Source organism: Platalea leucorodia (genome assembly GCF_965183815.1).
Source record: "Platalea leucorodia genome assembly, chromosome: 7".
NCBI classification, from domain to species: Eukaryota; Metazoa; Chordata; class Aves; order Pelecaniformes; family Threskiornithidae; genus Platalea; species Platalea leucorodia.
The window spans coordinates 56,492,077-56,511,971 of record NC_138829.1 but is presented as its reverse complement, the minus strand read 5'-3'; the positions used below and the strand labels follow the sequence as shown (position 1 = coordinate 56,511,971).

The 19,895-nt window shown below is 39.1% G+C and overlaps 1 protein-coding gene across 4 annotated transcripts in view; it reads left to right on the top strand.

Moving 5' to 3' along the window:
• The first annotated feature begins 2,241 nt into the window (after positions 1-2,241).
• NAP1L4 (nucleosome assembly protein 1 like 4) overlaps positions 2,242-19,895 on the top strand; it is a 29,506-nt gene continuing 11,852 nt past the window's right edge. For 2 of the 4 annotated variants that reach the window (XM_082318759.1, XM_082318761.1), the window contains exons 1-11: positions 2,242-2,394; positions 4,215-4,256; positions 6,421-6,452; positions 7,678-7,739; positions 9,273-9,372; positions 10,388-10,529; positions 10,637-10,723; positions 12,306-12,431; positions 13,213-13,284; positions 17,087-17,226; positions 19,216-19,361. In XM_082318759.1, coding sequence (XP_082174885.1) covers positions 6,439-6,452; positions 7,678-7,739; positions 9,273-9,372; positions 10,388-10,529; positions 10,637-10,723; positions 12,306-12,431; positions 13,213-13,284; positions 17,087-17,226; positions 19,216-19,361 — 889 coding nt within the window. In that variant the 5' untranslated portion in view covers positions 2,242-2,394; positions 4,215-4,256; positions 6,421-6,438. Of the gene's footprint in view, positions 2,395-3,819; positions 3,843-4,214; positions 4,257-6,420; positions 6,453-7,677; positions 7,740-9,272; positions 9,373-10,387; positions 10,530-10,636; positions 10,724-12,305; positions 12,432-13,212; positions 13,285-17,086; positions 17,227-19,215; positions 19,362-19,895 lie in introns of those variants that run through there. The other 2 variants (XR_014228926.1, XM_082318760.1) reach the window with 2 other exon arrangements.

Here is a 19,895-nt window from a genome sequence, read left to right as displayed (position 1 = left end):
GGCCTGTTTCAAGGCTTTAATAACCGGTCCAGAAGAAACCAGATCTACTTTTACAAGACTATACTAATTTTAATTTAATTCAGGGTTTGTAGTATCTATGAGAACTGCATTAACAAGATAGCAACTAGTAAAGAGGGACAAACTCTAACATGCCAGAGAAGATGCAGTAGCGCAACAAATAGTCCGAACAGCGCCACAGTGTATTCCTGCAACAGCAGAAAGGTGCAGCTAGATCACATACTTAAGCAAAACCTCCTACACCTTTGTAGGAGACAAAGGTTGGAGTTTGTACTCCAAACGTCTTCTAGGTAGAAAGGAGAAATAGCTTTTATCAAAACGGAGATGGACAGAAAAAGTTTAAAAGAACACTTCACAGCTATGAACCAGCAGCAAGAACAAAAGGTGGAGTAGGAATACATTCAGATAAATCCTCCTTTCGGAGTTCATTATGCTCTTCTTTGCAAGACTGAGAATTAAGTGTAGCCATTATAATGAATAAAGTTGTCCCAAAATAAGAATTCATGGAAGCATGAGGAGGCTGTTAACCTGCTAATGTTAGAAAAAGGACTGGTTTGCAGAAACAGGGAAAGGGAGTTGGAAGCAAAGAAAAGAAGTGGGAGAATCTTCCACTGAGCATGTCCTCTGGCCCACCAAATCTGCTTATTTGTGCAACTGACTCCACAACATTCCTGCAGTTCTTCAGCTGTTTGAATGTAATTCAAAATTATCTTATTCTTTAATTACAGTATTGGTACCTATTTAACTAACAATTCCTTAGTTATTGCTGTCACTAAATTCCTACAATAACTGAATTAATCCAACATTAATGTATTGATTAGTTCTTAATAAAATATTGGTCTTAGCATTTCCAAATTTTAATTTTACCCATGAAAGGATTGTGATGATAAACCCTAGCCACAAATTACTGAAATCCAAGACTAAGTTGCAGACCTGCAGAAAACCTTTTATAGAACAAGGGAATCCACTGACACAATAAAGGGTTAGAGGTTTTTCCTGTTGAGTGAAAGATTATTAAGATTCTTAAGTGGCTTCAGGTGCTGAAATTGCACTGTTCTAGCACCAAGCTACACAGCATCTGCTGCTTACAAATTGCTATACAAACAGCAGCTGGGCTGTTAAGGTTTTTTGGGGGTGGGGGCATGGTTGTTGGTTTTTTTTCTTTTTTACAGACAAGGAAATCATGTCCATATCTAGACTAGGAAACAATGCTGGAAAGGTTAACGTGCATTTTGAAAAAGGTGCTCAATCTGAAACATCAAAAAGGGCTTTTTTTTTTTTTTTTAATAGGAAGCACTCAGCTATTTCATTTACCTTTCAACTTTGAAAGTTTAGTCTTATCCATGCAGATGATATACAGAGAGGTTCTTAAAACCATGATCACGTTACTAATCTGGGTAAAATGCAACCCTTCAAACACATGGATGTGTATCTGCTAGGACAGTAAACTGTACAGTGCAGGGGAGTGACTGAGCAGACGACAGGCAATGCCAACTCTATCTTGGCTGCTGAAGAAACTGGAAAGCAGCACCGCACTTTAACAGCCAGACACAGAACGCCTCAGAAACTGCATTTCCCAGCCCTCAGCAGGGATTATCTCAACGACAAACCGGAGGCGAGGCAGAGGGAGACCGCGTGCAGGTCAGAGATGCGGCAGTCATCCGTCCGCAGCATCCCAAACGCGCGTTCCACCCCTGCCTCCTCCGAGCTGCGACGCACACCGAGCCGGCAGCTCCCGGGCTCGCACCCCCGGCCCTCGGCCCCCCCGCCAGGACAGCCGGGGCCCGCTCCCCGCCCGAGGCCCGGCCTCGAGCAAACCGCTCACGCCGCAGGAGCCGCGGCGCCGCCGCAGTGGTTAAAGGACGCCCGGGCGCCGCAGCACGAACAGCGGGAGGCCACCGCCTCCAGGCGGCCCCGCGGAGGGCCCCTCCCGGCGCGTTTCTGGAGCGCGGCCCACAAGGCCTAACGACCACCAGGCACCCGCCGCCATGTTGTCGCCCACCCCCGCCTCGAGCGGCCTCTGCCGCTTTAAGGACGCAGGCACGAGCGGCCTCCCGGCCCCGCCCCTCATCACGCGCTCTCCCCGCGCGCCGCCAGCCCCGTGCGCACATCCCCCAGCGCCCCCCCTCCCTCTCGCACCCGCTCTCTGATTGGCTGAGCGCCGCGCCGTCGGATAGTCAACATGGCCCGCGTGCGGCGCGGCGGCTGTGGCACTGCCGGGGCCAATCGGCGGTGTCTTTGCTGAGGGAGGCGCCCGCGCTTCGGCCAATAGGAAGGGACTTTCTTGGCGGCGGCGCAGCCTGAGTGAGCCTGCGAGGAGTCTAGCGGCTGGCGCTGCTGCCTCTGCGGGCGTGAGGGGACGCGGGGCGCGGGCAGGTGAGGGTGCGGTGGGGCCGCAGCGCTGAGCTCCCGGCCTGCGGGCGGCGGGTGGCTGGTGGGGCTAGCGGAGAGCCCGAGCTGGCCGTCGCGACCGCAGCGCGGGGATGGGGCGCGCGTGCGGCGGCCGTTAGGGCCTGCTCCGGGGTGGAGCTCGGTGGCAGCGGGGGCCGCCTGGAGCCGCCTGGCGGAGAGGGGCGGGCCCGGCCCGGTCAGGCACCATTTTAAGGCTGGCTTGAGAAGTTTGGAGAGAGAGGAGGGGGAGTCTGCAGTGCGCTGAGTCTGGTGGAGGGGGGATGGAGCGGTTCCGGCCACATGTATGGCCGCTCTCGCCTGCCCTAGGGAGCCTGGCAGCGGGCCCTCCCTTCCCCCGCCCTCCCCGGGGGAAGTGGGGGAGGAAGAGGGTGGGAGGGCTGTTGTTTGTGGTGAGCAGTTTCTCAGTCTCACCCCGCGGTGCTCGGGTTGAGTCAAGCCCTTAGCCGCTTAGGTCAGGCGCGGTTCTTTCGTTTGACCTCATCCACGGTCTTGTGTTCTCTCAGCGTGGTGTGAGATTTTGGGGGCTCCGTTTTTCATTTCGAGGTCACCGTCTCCCAAGTGAGGGCCTGTTTAAAATTTTTGCTGCTGCTACGATTGTATGCATGCAATACCAGCGTTTGTAGGATTTGTCTGACTCGGTTCCCGTAACATCTGCCTACGAGGCTTCAAAATAAAAAGGTAGAGAAGAAAATATGTAAGTTATAGGTGAAACCAGAACCACTAGGCAAATTTTTTATTAAGTCATCTCTAAGCAAAATAGTGTTCCCTCAAGAAAACTTCCAAGGTGAGCTTAAGTATTGCTAACATTCCCGGCTTGTGGAACAGGTTAATGAGTTTCTTCCTCTTGACTATTTTTTAATTTCTGCTTCTAACTTTCCTTACAAAAAGCATCAGACTATTATGTTTGTGGCTTCCCACAGGGTTACATCCCAGCAGCTCTAAAACGGAAGTCATAACTTTCCTTCTGATTTGTTGTAGTTACGAAAAACAGTAACAGTTGTGGGTAGAAGTCTTCCTGTGAGTTCAGGAGTCCATTCGTTTCCTGCTTCGTATTCTAACTGTGTTTAGAAAGTTTGTACAGCAAGACATAGGCTTTTTTAGCAGAGAAAATTTATTCTGTGTACACTTGTATTTATGAATGTCTTGCAATTCAATGTATTCAAAGGGCTTTTCCTTTGAAGTTGCATCCTTCAGGATATTACTTGTCCTTATAATGAACTTTTGCTGTCTTAGTGTGCATCGAGTTTACAGTTTGCTGCTGTTTTAAGTGACTAGTGTTGTGTGACATCTGTGCTAGAGAAATTGCAGCAGCCTGCTTTGTGGGACAAGTGGTTGATGTAGTCCACTCTTTCCCCAAGGCTTCATGTCTGCATTAGTTACTTGAAAACAGTGAACTGTCCAGAAGAAATAAGGTATGAATTTGGCCTCTTATTGGGGGTGGTAGTGACAATAACAGTACCTTATACTATTCTTTTCTTGGAGTTCTGATAGCTTTTTCATGTCTGATTGTCTGAGCTCACCTGCTTTGAAAATAATGAAGGCAATAAATATGAAGGCTTAGTGCTTTGCTACTGTACGTTTTCAGCTAGGGGTGCGTTTAACTCTCTCTCTCTAAAATCACCTTGCTTTCCCTCCGCTGCCCTCACCAGCTTTCACTGAACAGATGGTAACTCTGTGGCAGTTAAGTCATTGGAAAACAACTGTAACGCAGCTGGGAATCACAGGCTGTTTTGTAAGAAAGCTTCTTCTCATTATTTATTTATATACTTCTTTTTACTTTTTAGTTGGCTGAAGGAACAACTTAGAGGAGCGAAACAAGACTTCAAGTATGTATTTGCACCAAGGAATGGTGTCTTTTTTTTTTTCCTTTTTTGTTGTTGTTGTTTCTTGTTTCTTAGGTGAATGGCTTTTGTAAGAACATGCCCAATTCATGTCTGTTCCAGTGGAGATTAATTCAACTGCTATTTAAAAATTATTCAAGTTATGGGAACTTTACTCCATATTTTCCAAACACAAATGAGGATGGAATGAGGATCTTGCCTTCCCTCAGCAGGGTTGAGAAGTAGTTCCCTGCAGGAAAAACAGCACAAACAACTGAGCAGAAGAATTTGTATGTGGAGTGGATTTTTTCCATTAGCTCTGTCACTGGGCCTAGGTTGGAAGACACAAGTCTTGGAGGCTAATTTTTAAGTAACGCGGGTCTGCGTTTTTAGTTGCTTACTATTGCTTCCTCTAATAGTGACTAGGATCGTATAACTTGTTGGCTGAACTCTGATATTAGGTCAATTTGCTATGTCTTACCTTTTTTTTCCTGCCTTCTGTCTGCTACGGAAGGAAAGACTCATGTATGCTCCTTTATTTCTTCAGCTGTAAGATAGTAAAATTCTTCTCTCATGCTCTAGTGGATGGTTGCTGGCATTGCCACTTTCTCTTCTTATGTTTAAGGCTAGAATAAGTGTTTGCAAATAAATATGCTTGCTTTGCTGAAACAAGCCTAGTCTACAAGAAACCCCTTTTGTTTGTTCCTGGACTTCATCTATAGGGGGGGCTTGTGCTTTTTTTGGTAGATGTTAAGCAGCTTTACTTCCTGTGGAATAATCTAAAGTATACTGTTAGTACTTTTGTAAATGAACAAAGCTTTTCAACTTTATTTAAGTGGTTGTGAAAGTGTTGCTTTTCTAGCTTCCAACAGGAATCAGCAATTTCCAGGTGGGACAGTGCATGTGATCTCTGGGCCCCTTGCTCTGGCTGCCACTCAGGATGTCATTAGCACTTAGGTGATTCTTTGGTAGCCACGTATTGGAAGCTGGGCTAAAGATCAGCCTGCTTGGCCTTTATAGAATCTAAGAAATCAGTCCTGTTGACTCTCATGAATGATGGAAGGTACTTTTAATTCTAAGTTTGACTTGCAGACTACCATCTGTTTTCTTGAAAGCTTGATAGTGGAAAATATCACCTATGATTCTGTATGGTATGTGGTGATTAATTGGATTTGTGATGTTTAGAAGGGGGGGGGGGATAAACGCGACCTGTATTACTAAAATAAATGTACGGGCTTGGATATTATGCCCCAGTAAAGAAATAACAGCAAAGGAAGTTAGGCAATCTGGTTTCTCAGGAGAGCTAATTTAGATCTTGGGGGTTGGGGTAGCTGTGCTAAACTTGGTTCCAATCATTGCTAATACCAAGACTTCAACTTCTATGTTTCCTCTTCATTTTCTCACTGCTGATAAATTAATTCAAGGCAAATCTTTACATAGGGGATTGTGCCTTCATAGCTGCTGTCAAAAACCCTTCTCTTGGTAAATAATTTTCTTTCCTTCAGTGCTGTGCTTCTCTTTTATCTAGCAGCAGTTTTAGGCTGTCATTCAGTATAGTGCAGCAGAAGCAGCTATTTGCAAAAATAGCCCTGATTAGACAGACAAGTGAGGCGTATTTTTCTGCTCAGGTGACATAAGAAAAAAGTCATTCTGAAGTTGTTGTAATTCATTTGAACTTTCATTGTTTTCAGATCAGGCATGGTAATATAGTATATGCAGAGATTAAAAATTCATTATTTACTGTAATACTGTCAAGGAATTAGAAAATAATGTATTTATATCTTGCTCTTCGGCTTGATTTTATTTTTTTTTTTAAATAGAATGCAGAGCTAGTCTAGGAGACTGTGGCACTTGTCTTCAGACTGAAGACTTATGATCTGGTAGAAATGGATCAACATCTGGAATACTTGACAGAAAAAAATAAGTTTAAAAGGGTTAAATGAAAGCACCTAACAGACTGTTTAAAAACTATGAGCGCGGTCCAGTTTGGATTGGGTATTATGGGAGCTATTCACTTTATTGCAAGGGGTTATGCATGATGAGTTTCTTAGCAAAACCAGCTGTTAATTTATATTGAGGTTTTAAACAACAACCTGTTCTACTTTCATCTTCTGTTGAGATAAACAAATTACCATTAAGGTATTTTGAAACACTGTTTTTCAACTTGCAGGTGGATACAGGCACACAGATGGCAGATAACAGGTATGTTGGACTGTTTTCTTGAAATCTGGTCTTCTGTGGGAGTACTTTTTTTTTTACCTACGAACAATGGATTACCAAACTTGGATAAGAATAAAATGGTAATATTTTCCCTAACTTTACTGTGTTTCCTTACAGCAAGGCCAAAACACTCATTTGGTACAGGAGAAGCTGAAATTGTAGTGTATTGGATACAGAATTACTCTGTTCTTGGATTAACATAATTGGTATTGTCTTGATTCAGTTTTCAGTGTTCATATTTAAATGCTCTGAAGACTTGAAGAGAACACTGATCCTCAGTGTTTCTCTGATCTCTATGCTTTAAGCATACAAAAGGCACTGTTTTATTTTCTAGTTTTTATACCATTTTTGGAACAAATAACAGTGTTGTTAAACTGGTGTAAACACGTATGTGATGCTGGTCTTTCAAGGCTTGCAGTGCACCAGGGTAAGCTGGATAAGCTAGTCTATCTGGTAACTGATAATACCCATTTGCATATGTGATATCTTTTTTCCTTTTGTGTCTGAGTTAGGGTTAATTTCAGCAATACCCCATCTGTATTTTGTGACCCATAAACTGGCAGGGAACACAGGGAATGCTTGCTGGCTGTTGACTCATTCTGGGCCCTCTCTTTCTCCAGCACAGGAAGTGTGATGGAAGATATTGTGGCAGGGAGACTGGGGACGACAGGGACATCTCTTTTTAGAGTAGAAGCAAATGTGTTTACTATTAATCAAAACAACTTGATATAGAAATTGGAAACAAAGAGCTTTGATCTTTTGTTTATCTTCCTTTCTTACCTGTATCCTGTCTCGTGTTTTTCTTCGTCACTTACACTAAAAGGGTGTCTTGTTTTTGTCACTTGTGACTAATAACATTTTCCTGTCCAGAATGACCCAGTACAGATGAAAGGCCAGCCATTCACTTCATGAGATGAATTTATTTGTTGGTGTCTTTTGTTTTGGCGTTTTTGTGTTTTGTTTTGGGGTTGGGTTTTGGTTTTTCTGCCTTTCTTTTGCATCCTATTCATCTTAGGAGAACTAGTTTCATATCCAAACTTTGAAATTTTGAGAAGCTTGAAGACATAAGCTAGTATACCACTAGAAGACATGTATTTATAAAATTGTTGTGTAGTAGCCACTGAAAATTCAGAATGCTTTTGTTTTAAATGTTAACAGTTTTATAAAGGAATGCCTTTTTAATATGTTACATCTTTAATTCTTCTAGTAAAACGGAAGATACTGCTTCAGATTCTGTGGAGGCCGCTAAAAATGCAAGCGACAAAAAAGGTAAGAAATACTTAGTAGTAGGTAACATTACAAAGGTGGAATAAGCCTATTGCCTTGTGTATTGAAGCTTCTTTATCTACAGTTGCAAAACCTTCACAGTCAAAACTACAGATGTGTTCGCTATTGAAAGCAAAGCCATGGTTTCTAGGCTAACTGTTCACTCTGATGTTTTCCATGTGTATTGCAGCCAAGAGCAAAATAAAGGCTATATTTTTGTAACAGTGAAGTACTTTTGCATACATTGTGACTAGGATGCTTCATTATTGCATGAAATAACCTGCTAGACACTTGCAGTAAGGCCTGTATAGACTAGCTTTTAACACCGTGTAATCTTTATCAGCATAATTATTAAAATGAGCAGTCCTGTACGTATGCTAGTTCTTTACTCTCTTGTTTGTAGGAAAATGCATCTTTATAATATGTCCTCTCGAGGTTTTTATCCTTCATTTGGAAGGTCTACAGATAACTGCTGAATAGTGCTTTTCAAATTAATACTTTAATGTGCGGAAAAGCTACGGTTGCATTGTTTTTAACCTGAATGCTGAAATTTGTAAGTTATAGTGAAGTATGTATCACATATGTGGTCACTGAATGTTCTTTAGGTCTCTCTTTTTTTAAGAAAGCCTCTGTGACCTGCAATTGGAAGTCATACATAAACTGGTAGACACCATTGAATAATTGTTACAGTCAAATTGGATTAAGAAAAACCAACCAAAAAAAAATTCCAAACAAACAACACACAAACCCACTGATATAAAAGCTTCATCGAGTCAGTGTGTGCTATGCAACTTATTGTTTTTAATGTCTGGGTAGAAAAGCATTGAGAAAGAATGGAAGGATTTGAAAAGCAAATGTCTTCCCACTGTGACCACCTGTGCGGTTATTAGTAAGGATTTTTAACTCCTAACCAGAAGCATTTTAGGTCTGACCTGCTGTAAAAATAGTCTTCTGTGAACTGTTGTGATGGCTGTTTGAGGAGTCTTACAGATTGTGAAAGTATCTTGATGTAAAAAATCAGTAGTTGTCAAGGAAATGGTCATAGTGCTATGCTGTTTTGTTGTACAGTAGACAAAGTTTTTGTCAGTTTTTTTCAGGAGTCAGACTAACTGGAAAGCACTTCTACAAATATTTTGGAAGTATAATTCAGTGGTTCTTCTCTTGCAAACTTATATATGGCTTATAAGCTACAATTAATATAGAGAGAGGATAGAGAAACTAGTATTTTGCACTTTCTAGCATAAAAGGGAAGATAGGAAATTTGCTTATGTCATCAATGTACTACTTGCCTCTAAAAGGAAAGATATGATACATTTGCAAAGAGAAGGGTGTGTTTTCTATCACTATCCAATTTTATCTTTCTGAAATCTGATCCTGAAGTAATTTTGCTTGAGTTATTATTTAACTGTAGTGGTGCTATTTGAGATCTGGAAAATAGTGAGTATTTTTACTGTGACTTCTGTAAGACACACAGTATGACAAAAGAGCTATAAATAGATTCAAATTTGTTTTAAAAGTAGTTTTCTGTCTTCATAGAAAAGCTAGCAGACCAAGTGATGCAAAATCCGCAGGTCCTGGCAGCTCTACAGGAACGTCTTGACAACACAGCGCTTACTCCTTCAAGTTACATTGAAACGTAAGTACAGGGCATAATAAAATTCTTGAAAGACTGAAAGCATAATATAATGTTATTACTGTATAATTAAGGTAAGAAATTAGAACAACTGATTCACTAAGAGAAATGGTTGACTTAAACCATGATTCATAGTGGCCTACTTCTGGAAGGAAGAAATTAGAACAAATGATTCACTAAGAGAAATGGTTGACTTAAACCATGATTCATAGTGGCCTACTTCTGGAAGGAAGAGTCAAGATTTAGTTTACTTACACAAAGTTGTAAACAAAATTTTGTCCAGTTCAGTATTTTCCTTGGCTATTATTGTTTTGGTTAGAAATAACTCCCCTCCCCCTGCCCTTTGTTTCCTTCTGTGACCCTTATTCTGTCTGGGCATGTGCTGCATTGATTGATGATTTCTGTAAGATTGCTGTTCAGGATGTAGTGGAAAGTTCGGGACCTGTAAATCCCTAGTTAGGCGCTTAGTTTTACACTAACTGTAGAGTAGACTTAAACTTTAAAATTTTGCCTTTAGTAGACACTTGTACTTTTATTTCTTGACTGGGAATAGCTGATAGACCTCTTTAAAAAAAAAAATGCCATAAAAAGTTCTTTTTACCTGACTATATATAAATACTTAATAATTTGAAGTACAGATGGGCAATGTGTACTTTTCCAAGTATGACCCATGAATCCAAATTTTCCCCTGTAAGAATGCACAGTTCTTATTTTTCATAGATTGATCAGCACAACTCTAGTCTCAAAGTTTAGGTGTAAAAAGTATTAATTTCAGATTTCTGAACTGCACGGGGAGGGTGGTGGAGGGAATGAAACAGAAGATAACACCTTTGAGAACAACTTGGATAAGAGAAGATTCTTTGAACTTCTTGAAATAGGTTTTGAAGAAACATGTATGTTTGACGTAAGCCTTTTATTTAAAAATTGTGTTTAGTTATAAGCAGCCTATTTCACAGCAATATGTTAAGTAATACTGAGGCAACTAACTTTTAACCTTAAAGAACTGTTTGGTTTTTAGTTTACCAAAAGCAGTGAAAAGAAGAATTGATGCCTTGAAACAGCTCCAGGTGAAATGTGCCCATATAGAAGCTAAATTCTATGAAGAAGTACATGATTTAGAGAGAAAATATGCAGCGCTCTATCAACCGCTTTTTGATAAGGTGGGAAGACCATGTATATAATCTTTGTCTCCTTCTAGCTGAGGCAGTTCTGTTTGCATGTGTGTCATTTTACATCTTCAATTACATTCTTTATTTTTCTAACACAGAGAAGAGAGTTTATTAATGGGGAAGCTGAACCCACAGATGCAGAGTCAGAATGGCACAGTGAAAATGAGGAAGAAGAAAAACTAGCTGTGAGTACAAGCTGGGTAATGAACTACAGATATGTTGGCTTACTGGAATTAATTCCTGTACAGTGTTTTCCGTTGAAAGACTCATCTTTTGGAAATAAAGGTTTTATCAGTAATGTGCTCTTGTGATGAATACACCGTTATGTCCAGTGAAAGCTTTTAAACTTTTAGTTTAGCCTTTTTTCCAGTTTGTAACTTGGGTGAATTGAAAAGTTGCTTTTGTTTGCACTGTTCGTAACCTGTTAACAGTATCTTTCTGATAATGGGTTCCATTCCGGTGCTACATGATACCCCAAGATAATAGAAGGCTGGCTGTTTGTCTGCCTGTCCCCTTTATTTTGGGGGACATAATTAGCTTTCATTTCCATAAATATAGATTAGACACTTGTCACCTAGTCATAACATGGAATTGACCTAATAAAATGTGTGCTGGCTAGCGGATTCCTACTTGTCTATTGAGTAGGAGCTATCTAGATTTAGGAGCAATAATATAATCTGTAGGCTGCCTTTTACTCTCATCATTTTTGGGGATGTGTACTCATGGCTTGCTGCTTTTTCTCAGAGAAGTGGCCTACTTACAATGTTGTGTTTACCATTCTGTCAGGTTTTCTTTTGCATTTTTTCCTTGGCCCATTTTCCTTCTGTTTCCTTTGGACACTGTTGTGTATACAAAGCTAATTGTTCTCTTTGTTTTTACTGATCTCATGAGATTTAGCATGACACAGTACTCCATGTGCATAAGCAAAAAAGGTTTGATAGTCTTTGCGCAAATGCAGCATTGACAGGCCATATTCCATGCAATTATAAGATCAGAAACATGTCTAGATGGCAAGTAAACTGCTGCTTCATATTCTTGGCTAGTCATAACGCAAGTAGCTGCTCATCAGGAGATCTTGTGTATTTGCTGCTATCTAGTGGTGTAAAAGGAAAGGTGCAACTAATTCAGACTGAATTTCCCGTTTTTTTGGGATGGAGAAATTACTTAGCCGTCATTCTTTTTTATAACATTTGACATCGGTTATGTCTAGGGTATCCTCTATCACAAAAGATTAATGATTGAAGACAGCATAATAATGGAAAAAAGAAAAAAAAAACCAAACAAACCATGAAAACCAACTTTACCAAGTATTCTGCAAAATTGGGAAGCTAAAACAGTATTTCAGAGGGCAAAGTTAGATTTTAAATTTCTAGAGTAAACACTGTAAATGGTACGTGAAGCTACAGGAATGAGATGAATAAAAAAATAGAAATGTATTTATATTTTTTCCTGTTTGTAGAAAGATAGAAATGTGTTTTAATTATTTCTGTTTGTCAAGGCAGTGAAACTTACTTGGTCTGTTTAGTCTTTGTACAGAAGAATTCCAAATGAGTTGAAAGTAAATCTGAATTAAATGCATATATGTTTAGTTGTGTAAATAAACCTTGTGTCTCTTAACTTCATTTACAGAGAAAAAACTGTAAATTTTAAATGTTCCTTAAACACAGCTTCAGAGATGGCAAATGCTTTGTACATCTACCTCTGTTTATTAAATGTATTAAGAAGTCCCGATTTAATTTCTTAAATATTTCTGTATTTGTTTCACAGGGAGACCTGAAAAATGTAGTGGTAATAGAAGAAAAAGCGGAAGCAGAAGAGACAAATGTCAAAGGAATTCCAGACTTCTGGTTTACTATCTTTAGGAACGTAGATATGCTAAGTGAATTAGTACAAGTAAGTTTCTCCTCTGAGAAGAATAACTTCTGTCATGTGTTAAATGGATTGCTACTTTTTCCAATAAATAGTGAGTGCTTGTGGAATGTGTGTGAGGGACCAAATGTTTGAGTCTTCAGAATCCTTAATATTATTCCTGAAGATGCTTGAAAGGCTAATGATGGACAAGCAGAACAGCTAACCCAAACTGCTAAACACCATGTGGATTTTTTTAAGAAATTATCTTGTAACAACCTTTGTAGATGCTAAAATGCAAGTTTATGTGCTGCTTTCAAGAGCTGTTCCCCTGTAGTTTTGTTAATTTAGTCCATAGAGGATTATTTTTGCAAGGATGTTATAAGTATACTTATGGATTGGTTGAATTTGTGTTAAATAGCTTAGGTAGTTTTGCCCTCAGTTATATTAATTGCTTTTAATGCTGTTAAGGAGGAATTCCCTGAAGGCTGTCTTTCTGTGAATCTCTACCAGCAATAAATATCCTGAATGAAGCTATTTTCAGTAATGTTCATGTAGCCTAGCATGGTAGCAGCTTTATTTACTGAAGATGAGGCCTAACGATTGAGAATTTGGCATGTGGTATTTGCAACTACAATTAAGAAATTTGGATCCAAATCTGAACTTCAGCTGATATCGTTGAATAATTGCAAGGTTTGAATCTTTCTTAAGAACAGGTTGAACAAGCAAGCTAGGTTAACATTTTGTTCTTCTAAATATTGTCTGCTGAATAGGAATTTTTTTCTTCTCTCTCTTTTTTTTTTTTTTTTTTTTTCTTTCTTCTTAGGAGTATGATGAACCAATCTTGAAACATCTGCAGGATATTAAAGTTAAGTTTTCCGAACCTGGACAGCCTATGGTGAGTTTTATCTGGTTGTTTCTCTCGAAGAGTGTAGTAATGAAATGAACAGCATTGCAAAATTTTCATTCTGTTCTCTTTGGCTGGAATATGGAGGGTGGAGTTCTTTCCAGGCTAATATCTTCATGCTTTGCCTTTTAAATATTTATCTTCAGCTTTCCTGACCCTTTGCTCTTTCATCCTTAGCGTGGACATCTATGAGATTGTTGTAGTTTCTGGATTAAAATTCTGGTTCAATTCTGTCTAGTTTTTACTTTCTTCTTCTCTCTCAAATTCCCAATTAGCTACTCTTACTTTATTAGTAAAAGTTACATAGCTGCTTTTGGTTTGAAAATGAATTGTGGAAAAAAAATACTGGGTGCTACTTACTATATTGAATATTTTCATCAAAAAGAGATGTGACTTAGTAATATTAATCAAAAACGATGATGGATACTGTGCCTATTGAAAAGGATAGAAAAATATATTAGATGGTCTTTTAAAAGTGTACCTAATGAGTAATTTTTAACGTACAGCTTTGCCTTTTGTTTTCTTGTTTAAGTTCAATGTACAGAAACAGATACTGTGTTTGTCGAAAAGAAGTTGTTCTGTTGTTTATTTAATTCATGCAGACTATACTTATTCCTTGAACTCATTTTGAGGGGGAGGCCAGGAGAAGGAATGGGATTTGAGCCTACACATCCTTTCTTTAAACTTCATCCTTCTAGCTTTTTCCTTACGTTTGGTATTTTTTGTTTTGTCTTATGGAGTTAGTCTTCTGACAAAGTCTAAAATAAATGAAAGAAATGCTTCATTGAAGATTCACGTAAGAAAGATAGAAGGACTTTCTCAAAATACCTTTTAAAGGTTAATAACAGCTGAAGAAAAGATTTTTTTAGTCCTCGTTGTCTTTCTCTTAATAGTACCAAAACACTTGATCTGATAATAGGCAAGGGAAGCAGTACGGGCAGAGAAAAACTGGGAATTAAGTTTCTAAATATTGCTAGAGCTGAAGGAGAGCGTATGAGTTTTATGAAGAAAATGAACTGTTCAAGCACAAACTAAAGTATTCTAAGAAGCTGGTGGTTTTTATCTTGAAGCATGTCTATCTAGTGGCATTTGGTTGATTTGGGAAGAGTTGGTTTTGCCTACAGCTTTTTTGTGTTCTCATTCAGCTTTGTTTTACAGTACCTTAAGTTGAAGAACTGCTCTTAAAAGATCAATGGATTTACCTTGTCTCGCACTGTTCGTAACCTCTTGACAGCATACTTCTGTGAATAGGTTCCATTCCAGTGCTACATGAAATCCAATAATGGAAGGCTGACAAATTCCATGTCCCTTCTGTATTTGGAGACAGAAGGATGCATTCCTAACTGCTTGAGTGAAACCTGTTATCCAGTTGTGTGTGACTGTCTTGTCTGAAATTCTCTGGCTATTGAAAATCGGTGCAGCAGTGGTAGCTTTGTACTGTAAAAAGTTTATGTAACCACTGTGTAATAAATACACTAATTCTGCTGGGGATTAGGTTTTGCTGCTAAAAGAAATACGCGATAGTTAGGAATTTGCTGATTTACCATTGACCCAAAGTGATTAATTGTAGTTACAGTCCTCCAAAAGTAGATTTACCTGGCTACAGTAATGTTGCTTCAAAGTTCTGTTTGCTCTAGCCTGTGTACATAAACTTTTATCTGCATGAAGCATAAGCGATTCCCTTAGTATTTGCTTTTATTTATTTGTTTATATGAATAAACTTATATATGTTTGTATAAATATAATTTCTACTTATGTATCTATTTGGACATCAGGATCCTTAGCTAGCATATTCAGACCTGGGTGATGCATCTGGGTATAACTTAAGTAGCTTAAAATAAGGAAGTTCTCTTTTCTTGAACTTCATGAGAACATCTCATATTACAGGGAAAAATCTAGAAATACATGCTACAAAGGTAAGCTGATATCAAAAGCAAAGATGTCCAAATAAAGACTATTGGAAAGGTTGTTACAACACATCAAATAGTATGTGGAACTTGAAGCTTCTTATTGTCTCCTAATTAGCAGGTATAGAATGAAATACTGAAATGCAGTCTCTGCAGGTATTTTTGTCTTTCCAGTGCTTAGGATCCTGCATGCTAAGTAGTGCCACTGGTTACCTATTTATAAACCCCAGTGATGGTTTGTGGGGTTATTTGGGTACGAGTGTTAGTCACTGGTAGTAGATAAGCTAAGTTTGTAACTCTTCCCCTCAGCATGTTTGCCAGAGAGAGATTTGCCTTAGCTGAAGACACCCTCCAAACCATACTAGCTGTCTTGAATTGCTTTAAAATGGAAGTAAGGTTGAAATAGGCTATGTGAAGCCGACACAGATCTTCCAGTGCACATCTGGTTCCCAGTGGCTTCCTTTCCTTGAACTGTGAGCATGCGAGTTGGCAAGGCTGCTGTTGCCATCAGTCTCCATCACTCCTTGACCACTATCTTTCCAGATTTCAGTCACATGAGGAGGACTATGGGGCCTTTGGCAGATCAGTGAGGGATAAATGTCTTCGATGAACATGCTGTTGTCCCGAGTTATCTATCCTGTCTGCACATGGTAGGCCTTCAAAAAGAGAGGATGGCAAGGCAGACTTGGGTGATAACAGACCATTTTCTGAAGTCTGTTTCTGAGTCTGAAGAGTGCCTGGGCAGTATATTCAAGACTAGTGGTTTTGGCAGTTATCTAATCTGTTTTGTATGCACACTAGGTCTAGTTCTCATGGCATGTTGCTGGGGGACTAAATAAAATATTTAAGGTAACTGTTACGCGTGCTGTGCCTGTGCAGTAGGTATGGTGATGTTGGGGGTTTTGACTTTCAACCCTTTGTGTTGTTGAACTGACCTGCAGACTTTTTCCCCCTTCAGGTAACTAAAGCAATGCTGCTGAAAACCTTTATTGTTTCCCCTGTTCCAAGGCAGTTTGAATTTTGTTTTACTTTTTAAATAGTTCATAGTTGATCCTGAGTGCAAAGTGAGCATGTATAGCATTGTGCAAGCAGTTTTTGAAAGCTTTACAGATTTGAAAACTGATACATTGTGTGCGCTGCAGTTTTCCATAGCTGGAGCCTTTTATTCTCCATGTAAGAAACTGAATTTCTGCAAATGATTTTCAGGTGCCACAGGAGGCTTAAACATAAGCAGAAACACCTGCTTCAGGCTGTAACCTGTTAAGACATGTATTATCTTAGGCTTCAGTTTATGAAGTCTGTGTGTTTTTGCGGGATTTTCTATTATCAAATGGAAAAAAAACTCTGGTTCATGATGGAGTGCACTGTTTAAATACAGACTCCTGCAATCTAAATTTTTTTTAAGTAGAAAAAGTCTATTTCAGTCTCAAGATCATGACATTGAATGATCAGAGTGGGGGGACTAACAGAACCTGATAGTGTTATTCTGATGTCAGAATTACTTGAGAATAACATCGTCATCATCCCTAGTCAAAGGATGATGGCTACGCTTCCGTAGAAAATGACACCAAGACTTTTCTCAAAATACTTATTTCTAAGGTTGCTTTTAAGCCAGCAGTTCTATATGTAAAGGTGAATGAAATGTAGTAGTTACCTGATTATAATTTGAATGTTAATACTAGCCAAGGTTGTTCTAGCTTCCTGTGCGTTCAGAATTGGTTGGCATTCTTCATTTCCTGCTTTTGCTGTAGTTTGAAAGATATGTTTGCCATCAAATTCTTATTTTTTCCTGTATTTAGAGTTTGATAAATGGTAATTCTGCTGATGCACTATTTCAAAGATAAAAATTATTAGTAGTATGAAATTACAATGGAGCTTTCTTCCAGTCTTTCTCATTAGAGTTCCACTTTGGGCCCAATGACTACTTTTCTAATTCAATCCTGACAAAAACATACAAGATGAAGTCAGAGCCGGACAAGACAGATCCCTTTTCATTTGAAGGACCTGAAATAGTTGATTGTGAAGGGTAAGGAAAACTTGAAATTCAAAAAACTTTCTGAGGTAATAGTCTGTATTTTCCAGGTGCTGTTTTCTCTTACTGTGGTAATGATTAACAAAGATAAAATAAAGCTTTTGCTGACTTGAAAACTGGGAATCTTTGTAGGGATGATGATGATCTTAGCCTCAGCATGCAGAAGTAACAGATGCGTAGATATAGATATGTTTTAACATAGCATGCATTTTAAATCTTATACCTTTCAAATTTAATAGATTACTAATGAGGTAACAGCCTTTTATTTCCAGATAACTGGGTAAATTCATCTACACTTAAAATTGACTTAAAGTCATTACACTTCGTAGACTGCCATCCTCAGTCTGATAAGTAGCGTTAGATTCTCTGGGACTCTTGCTCATCTTCTCAGCAATTTTTATTCCAGCATTACTTTTGAATCTGGCAGGAATTGGTCATATGCACGATCTGTTCTTTTAGCCTGTTTGAGGCTGGAACATGCAGTTTAGTTCTGGCAGTTGTGGCTAATGCAGCAATTTTTTGGCAAAATGTGTTCAGAAACTGACTGTGGGATGGTGAATTCTCATCTCTGTTCTGGAAGTCCAGTGAGTTGGACACCACATTAGAGTTTTAGTTTGGGTAAGAGATTGTTCTGTCTAACCTAATGCTTTATCTTGCCATCAGTGATCTCTGCTCTGTAACTGATGTTGAGTGCCACACCAGAGCAGAGCTGACACAACTGAAAAATGTTTTTGTACCTTATTTTTCTTAGCTTCCTTGGTGTTTTTTCTGTTTTGTTTTTTTTCTGTTGTTGTTTTTCCTCCTTGAAGGATGTGTTTTTGGGTTTTGGTGGAAGGTTTGTGTTTGTTTGTTTTTAAACTAACACTTAAGAAATGCCAAGTACTTGCTTTCTTGAAGGCACCCTGACAACCTCAAAAGTTTTTCGGCTTTTAGTGCTACTGTTGGCTTTTGAATTCAGTATTCACCCACAGTGAGGCAAAACATTTACTTGCATGTTTAGTGAAAGTTGTGCCTAAGTAAAGAGGCTAGTCCATTTTGAAGAAAACTTTAGTTAATTACAGCAGAATGTTTTCTGTTCAAGTCTTACAGAGGAATCCCTTTCTAAAATTGTTGGTATATCAAAACTTTGATTTCAGTTCATGTTTCCTGATTAAGGTTATAGATACTGGAATGAGTAGAGCAGGAAAACATTTCTGTGACTTTTTATACAGGTTAACTATAAAACTGTTGACTTTGACCATTCACCTATAGCACAAGATATTTTGAGGCACTTAAGGGTTACTGTGACACCATTATTTCCATTAGAAGAGAACTAGCTGTGTTTACCACTCATTCTTTGCCATGTGCAGTTTTGGGTAAAACTAGAGGTGGATGGAGAGAGACTTTTAATTGAGATGAAAGTGTCAGTCTGCATAGTAGCAGAAAGGAACTGAAAAGTAAGCTCTTTCTAGCTTGCTGTACTTGACTGCCAAGTCAGTCTGAGCACTGCTCTTTAGAGAGCTAAAACGTGCCTCTCCCTGGCCAGTCTTTGTGCATTTATTTTTGGGGTAACTGGACACTGCCTTGGCCTGTAGTGAGAGGATGTAATGTATTGTGTTCTACTGGTCTGACTGTTGGAAGAATAATTCTCAACTGTTGAGATTTTTCTGGAATAGCTTAGTCCTGTCCTTCGTTACAAAACTCCAGTAGCTGGGACAAAGAGGTATTAAAGTATGGGTGGGGTGGGGGCAGTGATTACTCTGCAAAGACAAACTATTTAGCTGTTTCATTTAGGGAAATATTTAATATGTCCAACATAGCCTGTAGCACTACGATGCATCTACTTGGCATGGTGTCAAGTAGATTCAGTTGCCAGTGTGTGTAAAACTAGCTTTATCTAGAGAACAAGCCATCTTTGCTTTGATATTTGTTGCTCTAATGCTCAGTTCCTTATTTTCACTTATGTCTTGTGTTAAAATGCTGTTTCCCACATGTTCTCTCTAGGTGTACTATTGACTGGAAGAAAGGAAAAAATGTTACAGTTAAAACAATCAAGAAAAAACAGAAACACAAGGGTCGAGGCACAGTTCGGACAATTACTAAACAAGTACCTAATGATTCTTTTTTTAACTTCTTCAGCCCAATAAAGGGTAAGCTTGGAAACTGAGAATTTAGGATTCTTGAAATATGTTGTGGTTTATTTGTATGGATTTGTATTTATACAGCTTAAACCTACAAACTGTTTATGCTGCTGCATTGTATGCTTGCTTCTTATGGCAGGAAGACAGCAAACTGCAGCCCATCCAAACAGATCATTTTGTTCTGACATTATTCTGTAGAATTTGGCCATTAGGTGTGCTGTGTAAACAGCATTCATAGTATGGAAAGAGTCTTGTGTTGAATCCCCTAACGAAGTTGACTTGTTTTACCACAGGATGGCTCCATGCATCAATTTGAGGTTTTTAACACGCGAAAGAAATCTCTTCCAGTGTTGTTCACATTCTAGCATAAAGGTTTCATTTAAACCTTTGTGTTAAGTCATGGAACTTCCTGTGGTTTCTTCTGTAATTAATTACTGATCCCTAATGCTTCACATGTACTTTCCTGATTTTCCTAGTTATCTCATGTTAGATATGTACTCACATATTTAAAACAATTTAGATGGATTCCAAAAACATTATTTC